The 18,042-nt window shown below is 38.0% G+C and overlaps 2 protein-coding genes across 2 annotated transcripts; both read right to left on the reverse strand.

The window, feature by feature from the left end:
* Nucleotides 1-889: 889 nt before the first annotated feature.
* On the reverse strand, nt 890-14,722 carry LOC105386810 (sorting nexin-7). The gene is made up of 10 exons (XM_048629697.1): nt 14,588-14,722; nt 13,539-13,681; nt 12,782-12,901; nt 11,623-11,764; nt 10,890-10,972; nt 10,359-10,456; nt 6,848-6,976; nt 4,507-4,706; nt 2,422-2,467; nt 890-2,199 (listed from the first exon to the last, which is right to left on the reverse strand). Exons 2-10 carry the CDS (start codon nt 13,674-13,676, stop codon nt 1,623-1,625), a joined length of 1,533 nt encoding a protein of 510 aa, XP_048485654.1. The 5' UTR covers nt 13,677-13,681; nt 14,588-14,722; the 3' UTR covers nt 890-1,622.
* Nucleotides 14,723-15,191: 469 nt separating this feature from the next.
* On the reverse strand, nt 15,192-17,915 carry LOC105385875 (zinc finger protein 501-like). Its single transcript, XM_048629717.1, has 4 exons — nt 17,892-17,915; nt 17,093-17,182; nt 16,646-16,836; nt 15,192-16,274 (listed from the first exon to the last, which is right to left on the reverse strand). The coding sequence occupies exons 1-4, from the start codon at nt 17,913-17,915 to the stop codon at nt 15,362-15,364; spliced, it is 1,218 nt and encodes a 405-aa protein (XP_048485674.1). The 3' UTR covers nt 15,192-15,361.
* Nucleotides 17,916-18,042: the final 127 nt, after the last annotated feature.

Genomic DNA, 18,042 nt, shown 5'->3' on the forward strand with positions numbered 1-18,042 from the left:
TGAACCATTGCAACACCTGTACAATCCTGTACATCTAAAGATTTTATTTATTGTCTTTTATTGACCACAAAAAATACTTAAATAATAGTGAACTAAGTTTTTATAACTCGATTCAACTTCTCACTGTAATTTATACTGATTAAATTTTGTTGTTTAGCGTATTTATACATCCACTAAGTGTCGGCTGGATATGCCTTTTTGGCGATAAGCCCACCTAACCAACTAGGCTGATCATTATATCTATCTTTACGCCGATATTGACCATTCGTTATAACTAAAAATCTCCAAACTGGGCTGACTTATACAGGATGTTAAAAAAGGGATAGCAAACATCATCACCCTGTATTATCAGGTAGGTAAGTAAAACTAAAATACACTAATAAAATAAGTACATTATATACAGATACACCAGTATGTAAGTAAGTACATACATAAGTAAAGGCTTATGCTATTTATAATATCGACAGCTTAGTATTATGCATGAAAATGGCCAGTTATACAGGGTGCTGCAAAAAGGGTATAAAATATAGAAACTTTGTTGGTCACGCGACTTTTTACTATGGAGATATTTATTTTCGCCAATTTTGAAATTCTGATTTCAGTTTCGGGCTCAGATATACCATGCTGCACATGTACGTTTCGGCTTAGTATACCCTTTTTGCAACACCCTGTATTTATGATCTGGAAACTTAATATAAAAAAACTTCAGGTGAATTTATGAATGATCTACCAGAAGGCAGGTCTGCTTACTGCCAGTTTCTATAACTCTATCTATCTATAACTGGTAGTTACTTTCATACGATTCTGACAGATTGTTACTTTTGAATATGTCAAAATCGTATGAAAGTAACTACCCGTTATGGATAGATAGAGATATAGAAACTGGCAGTTAGTGTGTCTCATCGACCTCTGTCTTGGGGTCGGTCACTTACAAAATTCACCCTTGTAAATACTCTGTTAACGAATAACAAAAACTATGAGATCTTTTGAAATAATATCTGGTTTGTACAAAAGGCACCTAAATGCCTACAATCATTTTGTAACATAATTTTTATCTATGTAATATCTCTATGTATTTCAGTACATAGAAATACATAGAAACACTTTATTACGGCATCTTAATGGTTAAAAAATTTACAAAGTTGATTTCAATTGGGGGTTTTAACTTTGGTAAACTATAATAATAACGATAGTGATTATGAAGGTACCAAATATAAATTTACCACTGTCAAAAGCTGATATTTGTTAAAAGTTCGATACTTCGAGTGTTGAAATACATTTCATTGTCCACTGTCAAAATGACATTGGTAAAATTAAATTTTGTGACTTCAAAATCGATACCTAATAATATGTGAATAGTTTCGTATCAATATCAGCTAACTTCGTTCTAATTTAGTACTGATTTTTGAATAATTTACATTGTTACGGTCATACAAGCTCTGTGTGCTTAATACAAACATTCAAACGCGACAGCATCAGAATTATACCATTGAAAAATCAGCCCTAACCTAGAGTGGAGTTGGCTAAATTTGATACCAAAAATTAATTATGTAGTTATATGTATATTATTTTACAAGTCTTTACAGTTCTTTCAGTATATTAACAAACAACGTGTCACACAATCACGAAGCATCCGTCAAATCGACGTCAGCAAACTCTTGCAGCGGATCTGACGTCACACTGACACCTGTCAAATCCAACTTTGACATGTCCTCCAACTTTGACACTTCATCTGTCAAACTGTCATCCTTTTTCCCATCCAACGAATCCGTTTTTAGTTTCGCATTTTCCACATCACTGTAACTTTCACTCAAATCTAGGACTGCAGATTCGACACCTGTGGGTAGATTTTCTTCATTGGCTCTAGAATTTAGGTCTTGGAAGTCTGAGCCGTCGTTGCTATCGTTCTCGATGTCTAGGTCTTCTAGGTCTTTCTCTGTGGCGATAGATGGTTCTTCGAATTGCATGTGTGCTTTTGTAGGTGACAAGTTTTGTACGGCTGTTTTTGAGACTGTTTTAAATAACCCTTCGTTAGATTCCGTGGCTTGGTTCAATGCATGCTCCCAGCCCATTAGGGTTTGTTGGTGCATTATGACCTGTTTTTCGGCTAAGTCTAGAAGGATTGATTTGATGTCTGATCGGGTTTTTTGGTTCCAGTCACTGAGTTCCGAACGCAGGGCTTCTGATGCCTGTTCTAACCTGTAAAATAATTATATTATAAATATGATTGAGTGAAAACATAACAATTGAATTCCTGATTTTACAGTATTATTACATCGATCGATGAAATTGATTTTATAAGTTCGATAGTCTCACTGGTTAGGCTGGTTTAAAGGAGGTTTTATTACAGAGTTCTTAGTGATGTTTTATAAAATAAGTGCATTAAGCATTTTAAAAGAATGTAAGTGAATAATATCTTACTTATTATGCATCTCGTCTGTGGAGTTTGCACCGGACACGTAGGCCGCTGTAGGAAATAAATAAATCATTTTAGATTATAGTTAAATATAATTATTAAAAAAAATAACTTCTTCATCACAACTGCAGGAACCTTTCAGGAAACGGAACAGGCTTTCCCAATCCTATATCAAATAATTTAAGCGAGTAGACCAAAGGGAGGCTACTTCAAAATTTTAAAACACATTTAGCGCACTCGTACACATTACAATTCCACATCTGCACTTATTGCATTAACTATGTGCCGCTTTCTTTTGCCGTATTTCTTGCAGATCGATCGCTTTGACAAGAAACCCCATCGTGCATATAAATGGACAACATTTCATTTTCTTTACCCTATATTTTTATTAGCTATTCGGAAAGTTTTTAAAAAATTAGAGGACCCGTATTTTTTTATTTTGTATATACATTAATTTTTGCATGCTATTTTTAACTTTGAAGTTAATTATTTTAAAACCGGAAGTGACGTTACATATTAGGCTCAATTTTTATTTTTGTCTATTGCCGTAGTCTCGAAAAAAAACATAAATGACACTGACAAGTGTCATTTAAACTTTGTTTACATGCCAACCAACAAATGGGTCATTTTCAAATGACATTGATATTTCTGATGATACTTATCATGTAAAAAAATAAGCAGAAGCATTTTTTAAGCTGTGTAGGCGGTGGCATGCTCTGGGACATATTATATAGAGGTCATCTCTTAATATGTACTAACCATTTTATATGATAAATTAAAAAAATTGTCAGAAAGTGTCGGAACAGAATTTATGAAAATGACCCAAATAAACAACAACGTCACGATAAAACGTCAACGTCAATCAAAAATGAAAGTGACAGTTACTTTGTTTTAAAATCTATAGGCTTTGATCATCAAAACGCATCGCACCTGATGCATGATGTCATCAGCACTTATTTACTATTTCATGATTTTCTCGAAAATGATACATCCAAAAAATAGAAAAACATTTTTTTTGTGGCCTTTAGAGCTAAATCTCGAAATGGTTTTCGATTTATAGCAGCTTTAGTTTTTTGAAATGTTGTCCATTATCTACTTATTAAGATAATTTCAATACCAATTTAATTTCTCCACAGTAATTTCAAAATGCAATCCTAAATTCAATCCTGCACAAATCACACTCACCATGCGCCGCATCCCTTGCCGTATCTTATGCAGATTACAATCTATGCTGCGTGACTAATAATATTATTCCAACCAACTACACTAAAATTTCCCTAGATTCAACCACAAATTCAAACCCGCAAACATCACTCACCATGCGCCGCATCTCTCTGCCATATCTTCCGCGCATGCGCCGCCGCATACGCCGCCAGCATCGGCAGCAGCGCCCTATGTGCTAGCGCGGATTGCAATCTTACATCCGCACTTATGGCATTGAGCATGTAAAGCTTCCCTATGCTGTATTTATGTTAGCCGTGATATGTAGTATGCTATATCCGGCGCAACTGCTACTTCCATTATATCTAACATCTACCTATCACTTGCCTAATTTCAACCGCAATACTTTTACCACCTTCACAAATTGAAATCCACACGTATCCCACTTTAAACCGCAAACTCTTACCAGCATTTTTCACACTCACCATGCGCCGTTTCCCTATCTTCTACAAATTAGCCGCAGCATATTTATCTACACTATATGCTGCAAGCCTAATAATATTATTCCAATCAACTACAAATTCCCTTGATTCAACAGCAAATTTACAATTGCATGTTTCACACTCACCATGCGCGGCATCTCTCTGCCTAATCTTCTGCCCGTGAGCCGCCGCATACGCCGCCAGCATCGGCAATAGAGCTCTATGGGCTAACGCGGGTTGCAATCTTACATCTGCACTTATTGCACCGCATCGTATTACCGCTTCCCTTTGCTGTATTCATTGAAGGTTGGCGACAGCATATATAATATGTATGCTTTATGCGCCTCGACTCTACTATATTATGCCATTTAACTACTAAATTCCTCCAGATTATACCGAAAACTTTTACCACCATCTCATATTTAAATCCGTACACATCACACTCACCATGAGCCGCATCCCTCTGCCGTATCTTCTGCGCATGCGCCGCCGCATACGCCGCCAGCATCGGCAGTAGAGCTCTGTGGGTGACCGCGGGCCGCCCCCGCGCCGCCGCCGCGCCCCCCGCGCCCCGCGCCGCGCCGGTCAGGGCCAGAGATACGGAGGAGCGTTCAGAGGAGGCCCACGTTGAACACGCGTTTGTCATTCTGTTGGGTTATTTCATAGGAATAAGGAAATTTTACTGAAATACGACTTATAGGTAAATCTCAAAAATCAAAAAAAAAACAAATTTCTCTCGGGATCACTAAATAATAGGTAATTTGAATATAACAGCACTACTTTTATTGTCTTATCATCAAACTACAATCGTCTATTTGTCCTCATCTTTAGGACACCCAGTATTAAGAGGCGCCCCCGCGCCCCCCGCGCCCCGCGCCGCACCGGTGAGTGCCAGGGAGACAGAGGAGCGTTCGGAGGAGGCCCAGGTTGAACACGCGTTTGTCATTCTGTAGAGGGTATGAAATGAAATGAAAATGAAATACATACAGAATGCAGGGTACGAGTTTTTAACCAATCGAGTAGTGACGCAAATTTGTCACGGGAACCCTAAATAATAGGTCATTTGAATTCTGGTATGAAATATCGACCGATATCGTCGTTGAAAATATAGCAATTTGATGACTGATAGGCCAAGTTTGAAATGATTATTGTGAGAGTTAATAACTAAGAATACCCAATATGCTGTTATAGTGTGTAAATAGTACTTATATTTTTTATAATTTATTTATTATGTATAAGTTTAATAAATGTTTTACTTACCTAAAGAAGATATGATATTTTTGTAACCATTTAATTTTGCTGTACATGCAAGCATACCTACTTACAGATTTTACCTAGTTAGTGTGTTGTTGATAAATAATAAAGCCTGACTAGGGCTCTGTCTTGTCGCTCTGTGGAGAAAGGATTAGCATCAGTCGCTGACTGCCCGGTGTGCCGGACTTATTCAATGTACAGTTTATATGATTTACATTTCTTGAACTCCACATTTAACATTCAAACTATTCAATTAGCCACTTAATTCTAGTTAGTGTGTTGTTGATAAATAATAAAGCCTGACTAGAGTTTGTCGCTGTGGTGAAAGGACACACCAGTCATCATAGCATCAGTCGCTGACTGCCCGGTGTGCCGGACCTATTCAATGTATATGATTTACATTTTGTGAACTCCACATCTATCATTCAAACTATTCAATTAGCCACTTTATTAACTACATACTTTGACGTGAATAGGCAAACTTAAACTATATGGGAGGCAACTGAAAATCAGTGGTTTGTTCCTAAGGGCAAATATAATCAAAGGGGCAAACATATGCGCTGAGATGCTTCCCTTTTGGTCTGTTTCACCACACACATTTCGCCTCTTCATTTAACTGTACCTATATCATTTGTTGTAGTTATGTGTTATGTTTGAGTGGAACAAATTAATGTCTATCTATCTAACTTATTTGCACATGTAAGCGACGAGATTTGAACCCGCATCTCTTCCATGAGGGGCGGGCGCTTACCCGTCTGAGCTACCACCGCTACCTACATATAATATAGGTAATTATTATAATTTTAGTCAAATAAAAAAGAGGATGTGTGTTTTGACAAATGTTGTTTTTAAAGCATTTTCAACGGGTTATTAGAGTCCCGGATCATCCTCCCTATAAGTATCATAGTAATTTTCCTTTCCTGCATCTCTTCTTGTAGAGCAAGGATGAAATTAACAAAAACTAAACAAATAATAATTTGTGTCACATGTTATCACCACCTTCGAACTTGAGTGATAAAATGCTACCTAAACAAATGTCAAACTGAGACATGTGTGGACAAATTGGTACACCCATGTTAGGAAATAAGACAAATCTTCCAATCTCGCTGTCAAAATTGTAACTCACATCTTGTAGTGATTATTTCGTGTTGGCCATGTTAGCGTTTGTGAGGACAACTGGTATCACACAATTTGTTGCAACTAGCTGTCATTTACATGTATCTTGTCCCAGCCATACTGTGCTACGCGTGCAGAATGCGTTGTAGTGGCGAGTAAACGCGAATTTCTCACGGGAACTCCAAATAAGAGGTAATTTTAATTCTTGTATGAAATATCGACCGATATAATTTGGAATAAGCATTTTTAAGACTTCCAATCCAATGTGCTTTGTCACAAAAAATATCCAAAATTGCTATTAAAGTCAGCTCTTTTCAGAGTAAGCACCACCATCATCGCCTTATCATCAAACAAAAATCGTCTGAACACAAAATTTTGTCCTCGTTTTTATAACATCCTGTATTAACAGTAAACTCACCCTTTATACTCGGTGGCCAGCGCCGCGGATCCCTTATACAGCTTGGTAGTCAACGCACACAGCGCCGTGAGCTTGTGTTGTAACGACTGCAGGTAGTCAGAGGCCGCTGAGAACTCGGGGTCTTTTACTCTGGAAACATAAACGATTAAATTAGTATTGATATTGTACCTGTAACTAAATAGCTCGTAAGTAACTCTTTTATCCACCAACAAAGGTTGGCTGGAAGAAATTGCTTTTTGGCAATAAGCCCGCCATTGTATGCTTTTACTGTTTTTTTTTCAATTGTTGTGTATTTATATTATGTGTCTGTGTACAATAAAGTGTTTAAATAAATAAATAAATAAACGTAATATAGGGTTCAGCTCAGTGGAGTTACCACCACCGAACATAAGCAATTAACAATGTATAAGTAGAATATCCACTGCCGGCTAAACTAAGTAAGTTCGCATAGTTGAGCCAGTTTTTCCTACATAGTGCATAGTTTGCGGTGGACGCATATTATTAGAAGAAAAAAGTTACATAGATTAACAATATACGTACTAGACGGAGTGTCAGTGCAAATGAAACGTCTCGACACCCCACTTCTACCACTACTGAGCTCTTATTTTGAATTTGTTCGGTTTGAAAATTTGCGACTTAATTCATTGGTAGCACAGGGGTATAATCGTGACAGTTGTGACATTGCGAAAAAGAGACGCTTAGCTACATTAAGCGTAAGAAAGAAACGTTAAGCTGTAAATGTTTTTTGTCCTTTTTGCTGTGGCGCCTGTTTACGTCAGTTCTCTGTGCCAAACAATGAAACAAAGAATCAGTGAGCCAAACAAAGGCTGACAGTTACAACAAAATTTTCTAAATGCTATTTATTTTTGATTTGCTAGTGATTTGTGGGTGTTTATTAAGTTTATTAGACTATTATCATCACTTAACGAGTGTGTGACATGGGTGGGTGGATTTTGTTCGGTTGTATAGAGCATATTGAACGAAAACACGATGGAATGATGGATGAGATATATTTTCACATGTAAGTAGATACTATCAAGTTTAACAAGCTTACATTCATCATAGTACTATCTATTGGCTCGATTTTAATATAAAACGATACTAATTTTAATGCTGTAAGGTCTTTTAGTATCAGTTTTAAGTAAAAATTACGAGGTACCATATCATAACAAATCACATGGTGTTGCAAGTTATTGAAAATTTATTTTACCCACAAATATTATAGTATGCAAAGAAAATACTAGAAATTGTAACGGACTCGGGTTGGGTTTACAAATGGGGCGCACGAATTCGGTTTTTGTGAAGATTGTATTTGGTAGAAGTCATTCTAATGTTTCAAATGAGGTGCCTCTCATTGTGAGGAAACGTTCGTTTCGTTTTTTTCTTCTATGTGTGATTTCTTCTGTATAATATAAAGTTTATTGTATTGATACGAAATACGTGTTTCCTATAAAAAAACCCCATCACATATTTGGCCCACAGTTATAATGCTCATGCTCATCCATTTATCTCTGCTTCATAGGTTTCCGACAGAAAAAAATATATCAAGAAAATGGATAGACATTACCGGTCGCACAAATTGGGAACCAAAGAAACATACAAAAATTGTGTTCGGCACATTTTGAAGAGGATTGTTTCGATTGGACGAAGACAATAAATCATACAATCCACTCAGTTTGTGTATATTAAATAATTATATTGAAATCAAATAAGTATGAGTAAAGTTTTTTTTTATATCGTCGGTTGACAGGAAAAACTCACTAAGGCTGATTTTTCAATATTCAGATAAATGTTATCTGGGTAATACAAACATTGAGAAACATTGAGACGCAACAGCATCAAAATTATTTCCCAGCAAAACTTTTATCTGGCTATTGAAAAATTAGCCTTTACAATACAATACAATACAATACAATATAACTTTATTGAACAAAACACACAACATACATTAAATTACAAAAGGAGTAAGCACAATAGGCGGCCTTATCGCTAAAAGCGATCTCTTCCAGGCAACCTTTGGGTGAATGAGAGACTTATTGAGTAGAAGAGGAAGGTGTACACGTATTGCATTTAAATACTAGTGATATTTTTTATGTTTTAATAATAAATACTTAGATACATACATACAAATATAATAGATACTTATATATATACATACATACCATATACTTATATAAAGATTTATACGTAGGTAGGTACTATTAAATGATGGACAGATAATATTCCTTTACTTGTCTTTTGAAAGCAAAAGCTGATTTTGCACAACGGATTTCCAATGGCAGTGAGTTCCACAGCCGTATGGCGGTTACTGTGAAGGAGTTGCCATAAAACTCAGAGGTGTGCGTTGGAAGCTCCAACAAAAGCCTTTGTGAGGATCTCATCGGCCTGTTGTCTGCGTGAAGTTTAAAAACGAAGCGCTCTTTAAGGTACGCCGGTGTTGAGGGATTGAACAGCACAGAGTAGAGTAAGGAGAGAATATGAGCATTCCGGCGAAGGCGGATTGGGAGCCACTTGAGCTTAGTGCGGTATTCAGATATGTGATCAAATTTGCGTAAACCAAATATGAAACGTATGCAAAAGTTTTGAAGGCGCTCAAGCTTATTAAGTTGCTCCTCTGTGATATCTGAATAGCAGGCGTCAGCGTAGTCGAGGATCGGAAGTAGAAGAGTTTGTGCAAGCGAGATTTTGGTAGCGGTAGGCAGAAAATTACGCAGTCTTCTCAAACTGGCGGATGATGCGAAAATTTTCCGACTGACTTCACCGATCTGTGGCGCCCAAGTCAGATTACTGTCGATAAAGATGCCTAGATTCTTGACCTTGTCAGCAAAAGGAATCGTAACGCCATCGAAAGCAATGAGGGGTAGCTGAAGCCAGTCTATTTTAGATTTCAGCCTCGAACTGCCAACCAATACGACTTGGGTCTTCGTAGGGTTGACCTTTAGACCATGGCACTTGCTCCAGTCAGAGATATTGTTGAGGTCACAGTTCATCCTAGATATTGCATTGTGCAGTTCTTGTGGAGGTGATTGACAATATATTTGAAGGTCATCGGCATACAAGTGGTAGGAACATGAAATGCTTTGGGATATGCCGTTAATGAATAGGGCGAAAAGAAGTGGAGATAAGACGCCACCTTGCGGGACTCCGGCATTGTGTCCGGCATTGGCCTTTAGTGTCTTTTTCCTATCAACCGACGATATACTCAAGTTTTGTTTTTGTTATTATGATAAGTTAAATTTCCCCATATTTAGGTTTTATTTTTTTGTCGGCAACATCTATGTTTTGAGTGAGAAAGAGAATAGTGCACACGGCGATTGCGAGTCTATTTGTAGTTGGTCTGAGATTGGTAGGTACAATGGTTGTCATTAGGTGAAACTTGAAGTTTTTTCACAGTAAATAAAATGCGATCAGTTTTTTACTTTGTTTTTGTAGGTGACATATATTGTTCCATCTCGTTCGTATATTGTTAATCAAAGTGAAGTTACATTAAACTTTTAACTATATTATCTACCTGGCTCCATTGACAGGTTTCGCGTCGCTGCTGCCGCTGTCCCACAGCGCGGCGCTTAAACCCCACAGGTTCATGGCACTGTTCTCACTCTTGAACACCTGCAAATGTACAATAATTAGTCAATACCGAGAGAAGTTGTAAACGCTATAGGTAATTTTATACCTCGTTTCAACTAATATGATCCTTGTGACGTTATGTAATTGATAGAGATTTCTAAATAGTATTTGTGCAAAGTTTTGAAAATTGACACCTGTTAACCAGGAATCATACTAGCTGGAACGAGGTATAATAAAATGTTTTATGACTTTAACTTTGGAGGAAATAAAAATAAATTAGTTTTATTCGTTGCAAAATGTAAAACATTCCTTATGAAAGTAAACTAAAAACTACTCCTCATTCTGCTCTTATAAGAGCATGATGAGAATAGAATAGAATATATTCTACGAGAAGAACGGGAGCAAGATACTCCAGACACATCTTTTCAATGGATTTGACATGGATACTGTTTTATACCACTTCTGATGAACGAACCTTGTCGATTTCTTCGTCTGGCGTTGTGAGGAATATTCTGAAGTCTTCGCTGTGCGTCAGGATTGGATGTTTCGCTACACGATCTGAAATTAAAAACATTATCATAAATTACTTATCTATAATGGTTAGTGACCCTGACTAGACGACCGAATGGCGTAGTGGTTAGTGACCCTGACTACTGAGCCGAAGGTCCCGGGTTCGATTCCCGGCTGGGGCAGATATTTGTTTAAACACAGATATTTGTTCTCGGGTCTTGGATGTGCCCGTAAAATGGCAATAGGCCCGCCCCCTATAACATTGGGACTAACATAACACTCTGTCGAAAAGTGGGTGTAGCAATGCACCTCTGCCTACCCCGCAAGGGAGTTGCGCCACGGGGACGGGTTTGTGTTGGATTCATTAGGTAGATAGTGACACGATGCTTTTTTAAGACACATTCATAGAATGCTTCAAAATTTAGACACATATTAAACGGTGTCTTTAGCTACTAAACGCTCTTAAAATGTGTCAAATGTTAATTTAGACACCCATTCAACAACGTTTTTTGGATCGTAACACGTTTAGAAGCGTTTCTATTGTACTTAATAATACTGCAATTTAGACACCTTTAGTTCCGAATTTCCATATTTTTTTACACAATTCAGCTCCAGCGCCATCTACCGCTCGCTATAGACACTATCACGCTACACCGCCATCTAGCGGTGGTCGCCGGCACTTGTACAGCGGCACTCACCTAAGAAGGCGTGTAGTGCGAGCGCGCGCGTCTGTACGAAGCCGCGCGAGTATCTGTCGAGCTGCTGGCGCGCCGAGTGCAGCGGGGGGAGGGGGGGCGGCGCCAGCCACAGGTGGGAGGCTGCCAGGCGCGAGTGGAGCTCCTGGGGAGACGAAAGTGAGATTGGAACTCTTCATCATTGTTATAAAAACAAAAAAAAAACAAGACACTTTTTTTTGACACTTTGGCAGTTTGCATGAAATCTTGATCAGCTTGATCTTGTCGGTGATGTTCGATAAATAAACAAGGTTTATTTCACTCGTCAGTGTCTTTTATGTTTTATTTTTTTCGTGACTAGTCCTTTGAATAAAATCTAAACAGAGCAAAATATGTGATGTCACTTCCAGTTACAAAACATGGAAAAATAAAAGTATATAAAAAATCCGGGTCCTCTAATACTAACTTTACTAACTAATATTTTAAATGCGAAAGTAACTGTGTCTATCTGTCTGTCTGTTACTCTTTCACAGCAAAACTACTGAACGGATTTGAATGAAATTTGGTATAAGTACATACGATCTAGACCCTGAGAAAGAACATAGTAGTAATGCTTCTGAGAGGGGTCAGATTTCTCTGCCTCATACTGTACCTTGAAGTGGTTGTACCGCCGGCGCACGGCGAGCGGCACACGCAGCGCACGCGGTACGTCACTCGTGTGTCTAGGGGGGACGGGTGTCTCACTAGGGGGGACGGGTGTCTCACACGTGTGTCTAGGGGGCGGGTGTCTCACTAGGGGGGACGGGTGTCTCACTAGGGGGGACGGGTGTCTCACACGTGTGTCTAGGGGGCGGGTCTCTCACTAGGGGGGACGGGTGTCTCACACGTGTGTCTAGGGGGCGGGTGTCTCACTAGGGGGGACGGGTGTCTCACTAGGGGGGACGGGTGTCTCACACGTGTGTCTAGGGGGCGGGTGTCTCACTAGGGGGGACGGGTGTCTCACTAGGGGGGACGGGTGTCTCACTAGGGGGGACGGGTGTCTCACTAGGGGGGACGGGTGTCTCACTAGGGGGGACGGGTGTCTCACTAGGGAGACGGGTGTCTCACTAGGGGGGACGGGTGTCTCAATAAGGGGGACGGGTGTCTCACTAGGGGGGACGGGTGTCTCACACGCACACTGTACCTTGAAGTGGTTGTACCGGCGGCGCACGGCGGGCGGCGCGGGCCAGCGCGCGCACACGCAGCGCACGCGGTACGTCACGAAGGTTTCTAGTGTGGAAAGTTGCTTCATGGGGGCGTCTACCTGTGGAGGATAGATAGATAGATAGATAATACTTTATTGCACACAAACAACATGAAATACATGACAAATAACAACAAATAGAAGATAACATAGAGGTTGGAATTGTATATTTGTGATACACAGATTGATGCATAGGTGTTTCATGATAGAAGGGGGAGAGTCTCCTGATAATAATCTATCAGACCACTGATGTTAATGTGACAAAAGGTAGTATAGCTTGTCTTTCTTGATTTTTACAAACACAATAAGAAGAATGATGGAAGCTTTTAAGATAGTGTGCTGACATTATCATCATCAGCCCCACTACTAACTTGACTAAATTGGTCAGCTTATGATCACTTAAAACACTGACCTATCACATAAGTACAAATGTACAGCAGAAAGGGAGGCTTACAAGTCACCTCTAACTACACCTGAAAAAACATATCTACTTAGTACTTTTATTTAAATGCAATATGCTTTCCTCATTTACTCCATATTTCTTTCATTCATTCAATGGTTGCCTGGAAGAGATAGCTTTTAGCAATAAGACAACCAATTTACCCTTGCTTTGTAACATAGTTTAAGATGTGTTTATTTTTTTTAAATTCATATTATAAGTTTATTAATAACAACAACAATAGCAAGACTAACAAACCTTCACAGCAATATCATATCCATGCTCCATAATAAGCGGCGCAGAGGTGACCTCCCCGGGTGTGTCGGCCAGCGTCTCCGCGTCCGTGTCCTCCTCGTCCTTGAGCTCCAGGACCGCTGAGCTGCTCACACTTGCCATGCTCACTTCGGATTAGAGGGAGAAAATAGATAAATAAAATTATTTTGTTTTGGACAGAGAAATTGTATCCTTTTCAGCAGACAGAGTGTTTTCATCTTATGAATGTCCTTACAGTACTGTCTTGTTCCTAAAAAGTATGCATCCTGAAAATTACAACTTATATTGACAGTATATCACAATGAGTTGCTCCCAAAAATCCTTTCACAAGTTGACAAGGTGACAAACCCTACAATTGTTCTAGTTTATCATCACTAGGTAGTGTAGACATATTGAATTAAAAAAACTAAGTAAATATGTTTTTTTTAACAATGGATAAAAATTGCTTACACCTCCGTTATCCCTGCACAGTTTATGCTAATCAAAGAAATATTATGTAAGTACATGAAAAGTATATAAAGTATACTGTTTTCGATATCTAAATGCCAGCAATGCCTTGTTTATCAAGACAATAATGTGTATTTAAATTGAAAATCAGTTCTATTGTCATTGTAATAAGCTATTTGTGTGACAATGCCCAAGATATTTGTATTGTAAAGAGTCTGAGGCTCAAGTCAGTGAGGTTATCAGATAATTTAATTATGCTTATGTTTATTCTGAATTCTGACTCAGAACTTTAGCAATATTTTAACTGAACAAAGAAGGTGGGCGTATATTCGTTTTAACTAAGACAAGTTAGGATAATACTTGTCCCTGAAGCCAATTTTAACATTATGAATGACTTTAAAGGACTTTTATAGAATATTATCAAGTTTTTTTCGGCTAAAATCTACTTGGCCTAAATCTGACTGAGATAGTCTCGATCGATAAATATATTTTTAATAACAATGCAGCCGCTGGTTAGAAATTTACATGCTTAAACATAAAAATATACACATTGAGCAATGTAAATTAAATTAATTAAAGGTTTATACCTGTAGTTGCAGAAATAATTCCGGTATTTTGTTTGTAAATTAATATTTTTGTAGACACCCGATGACGTCCGTGCTTTCACCAAAATATAAGCTGTCACTGTCAGCTGTCAGTTTTGACAGCCTATGTTTTTTGTCACAGACAAACGATGTGCGAAAAATAGAAAATCTACTTTATGGTTGTATTAGTTTCGCTCAGAATAATAACGACATCACGTTAAAATATCCACGCGATATCGGCATCAAGATTAGATTCTATGTCACGCCATGCGCACGTAATGATGGTGCTACAGTTTCACTCAATTTATGTACGTTCCTCAATGTAATAGTCTCCCATTCTTCAGGCACATCAGACAACCGAAAGCTTATACGGAAAGCTATATTTGGGTTCAAGGAAAATAAGGTAACCAACGAATCAACATCAAAAAAATCCAGACTTCTAATTCTATTCATAACCAAGATGGGTTCAAAACATACCTCATGATAATAATGATGGTGTAGCCCTTTAATAAACAATAAGGAACGTCCGTGAGGCAGAACAAAAAAATAAGTGAGATGGAAACGATTTTATTTAATCCTAATAAATCAGAAGTACAAAATCTACTTTAAAATACGTACAATACTTATTTTAATGAACCGAATCAACAATTTAATTAATCATACCTCAAAGTAACGTAAGTTTATTTACTTAAAACTACAGGATTATACAATGTTTCTGTGCCATGAAATCGGTCACCCACCACCAATGTTACAGTACAACGAAGAATCGTTTCAAAATCAACGATTCAACGTGTTCAACTTATGCCGTTTCGACTCGTAATGTCTACTTAAATCCTTCGAGTATTTAAAACCAATGTCGCAAGTTTCGCACCGAAACGGCGTCTCAGTCGTATGCTTATGTATAACATGCGATTTCAACGCCCCCGCCGTCAAGGCCGCATGGTCGCATAGCTTACACGGATATGGCCTAAAGTCACTGTGAATCAACATGTGTGTTGCCAAAGAAAGTTGCAACTTGAATTTCTTATCACAGAGTTCACACTCGAATATCTTCTCTTTCTTAACAACTTTACATGAGTGCTTCTTCAAGTCGGTCGACTGCTTGTATCCTAAATGGCAGTGTTTGCAGACGAACGGTCGTTCGTTTGTGTGAATTCTCGTGTGCGTCTTCCGCTGTACATCGGTTCGGAATCCTTTTCCGCAGTAAAGACACTGGAACGGCCTCACACCAGTGTGACCCATCATGTGGTATTTCAACATTTTCGAATCGGGATACGCTTTGCCACACTCGCCGCATTTGTGTGTTTTCGGTGCGGTTTTCTTAGCTTCCGTGTGCTGTTCGCAATGTATGTAGACATGGTTTTTGAATGTGTGCTTCTCTTTGTAATACGAAAAGCATTCATCGCACTTGTATAACGAACGCTGCTGGTGTGTGACAATGTGATGGATATAGTCGCAGTAGTGGGTAAATGCTAATTTACACTTTTGACACATGTAGGTGCGGTCCTCGTCATCATGCTTACTCTTGTGTCTGACTAAATCTATGTTGTTGTCAAATTTATCTTTGCACATTACACACTGGAAGCCTCTTTCCACTTCATGCTTTCGCAGATGGTTGGCCAGTCCGCGGCCGCAGGTTAATTTCGCGTTACATTTCCAACACTTGAAGTTTTTCTTGCGCTTGTCTGATCTGAAAACGGGCCATTAGAATAAATTAATTAAGTGATTTCTTTGTTCAGTTAGCAACAGAAGCAGAACACAGTATGGGTCTTTCAGAACTCTAGACAGGAAAAGAGGAGTGTTATAAGTGTATAATATAACGTGAGATTTTCGATTTAATTTTATGATAAGTTGCAGAAAGGAACTTTAATCTTATGTCGACATTAAATATGTGTCTATCTCTTTCTGCCCGTATACTGTCAAAGAAGGCAGCAATATATTTAAGGTCGACATTAGCTTAAAGTTCCTTTAAGTTAAGAAACTTAGCTTTAGCCATTCGTAGGTAAGGCAAATTTATTGTTGGGGTTTTTTACTTTGGTCAGGTTGTTAAAATAAACATACTCAAATTTGTACGAAACAATATCTTTGTCTCGTTTACTCCTGCGTGTTTCAGTATCACTGTCACTCAATTCATCCTTTTTTATGAAATCGTCATTTTTCTCATTGTTTTCGTTGAAATTATTGTTTGATTTTTCATTACTTTCCTCATCACTGCTGTCTTCATATTTCACATCTACCACGGAGAGTGGTTCCTATGAAAAATTAATAGTATGAAAATAAGTACAAGGTGCGTACAAGTGTTGGAAAAATTAAAATGGTACTAGATGTTTAATAAGCTCAACATTGTAAAGATGCATGACAAGTTTCTTTCACCATTTCTTCTCCTCGGTGACTGAGCCTTTGTGAAATGGTGGTAGACTCATAATCTTGACAATCAACTAATTTGTAAAAATTTCTGTTGATTAAAACTATACTGGGAGTCTGAACAAAGAAAAAACATAGTCTTACCAATATTTTACTACTTTCACCAATATCAGTCATGATATCACCAGATACAGGCCCATCAGATGCCTTCATAGGCTCGGGAGGTAATGTGCCCTGAAAAAAAAATGTTGGTAAGTACCGATAAGTATTAACAACTTGTTTGTGTAAATCAGAGCACAATTAAAATTGTTTTGCGATCTGCATTCCCTAAAGATTTCCCATTAATAAAAAATATTAATAAATAATAAAGGAGGTGTTCCAGTTTATATAAATAATTCAAATTCATTTATTGCAAGTCACATTGTGGAATTAGGTGGTAATGAGTTAATTAGTTACAAATGTGACAACCTGTAAGGGCGCAGCAACCAGAGGGGATAATAAATAGCATGTTAAGGGTCCTTTATAGCACTTATTTTTGAAATAGGAACTTGAAAAAACAGGCACACATGCAAAAGCTAATTGTGTTGCAATTACTCAAGGTTCTTTATCCAACATGATGAAAATCTGCTCTTTTATCAGAGCCGGTGTGAATGCACCCTTATACACAAACTGATACCTGACAGTTGGATGATGAAGGTAGACTACAGGAGATGATGAGACTATTGATCCTTGGTGTAGCCTATTGGTAATATAGGACAAACATATGTCTAGAAGTTGCCTGATGATGTTAATGAAATATCCAAGATCTGAGCACAAACATTCCCGTCAAGATATAGAATGATAACTACGCCTGTTGGCAGTGTTCTTTAAATGCTATAAATAATCTAATTACACTTTTTGGTAAACGTTTGTAGTAAGAATATTACATTATTTAAAAACTAACCTCCAATTCCATTAACTCAGCCATTTCTTTTAGGAAACAATAAAAAACTTTTTCATTGAGTTAAAATTATGTGATCATTACTGGATATCACCTAATTTCGAGCGATTACTGTCGTATAATTTCCATAAAATAAAATTAATTAACACGAAAA

This window comes from Plutella xylostella, chromosome 24 (genome assembly GCF_932276165.1).
Source record: "Plutella xylostella chromosome 24, ilPluXylo3.1, whole genome shotgun sequence".
Classification (NCBI taxonomy): domain Eukaryota; kingdom Metazoa; phylum Arthropoda; class Insecta; order Lepidoptera; family Plutellidae; genus Plutella; species Plutella xylostella.

Excerpts from the sequence above, each read along its gene's own strand:
- LOC105386810 (XM_048629697.1), bottom strand. The coding sequence starts at position 13,676 with ATGGCAAGTGTGAGCAGCTCAGCGGTCCTGGAGCTCAAGGACGAGGAG. Across the intron at positions 11,765-12,781 it reads GCCGGTACAACCACTTCAAG|GAGCTCCACTCGCGCCTGGC; the intron begins GTACAGTGTGCG and ends TCGTCTCCCCAG. Across the intron at positions 2,200-2,421 it reads ACAGACGAGATGCATAATAA|GTTAGAACAGGCATCAGAAG; the intron begins GTAAGATATTAT and ends ATTATTTTACAG.
- LOC105385875 (XM_048629717.1), bottom strand. The coding sequence starts at position 17,915 with ATGGCTGAGTTAATGGAATTGGAG. Across the intron at positions 17,183-17,891 it reads CTGAGTTAATGGAATTGGAG|GGCACATTACCTCCCGAGCC; the intron begins GTTAGTTTTTAA and ends TTTTTTTTTCAG. Across the intron at positions 16,275-16,645 it reads ATTGTTTCGTACAAATTTGA|ATCAGACAAGCGCAAGAAAA; the intron begins GTATGTTTATTT and ends GCCCGTTTTCAG.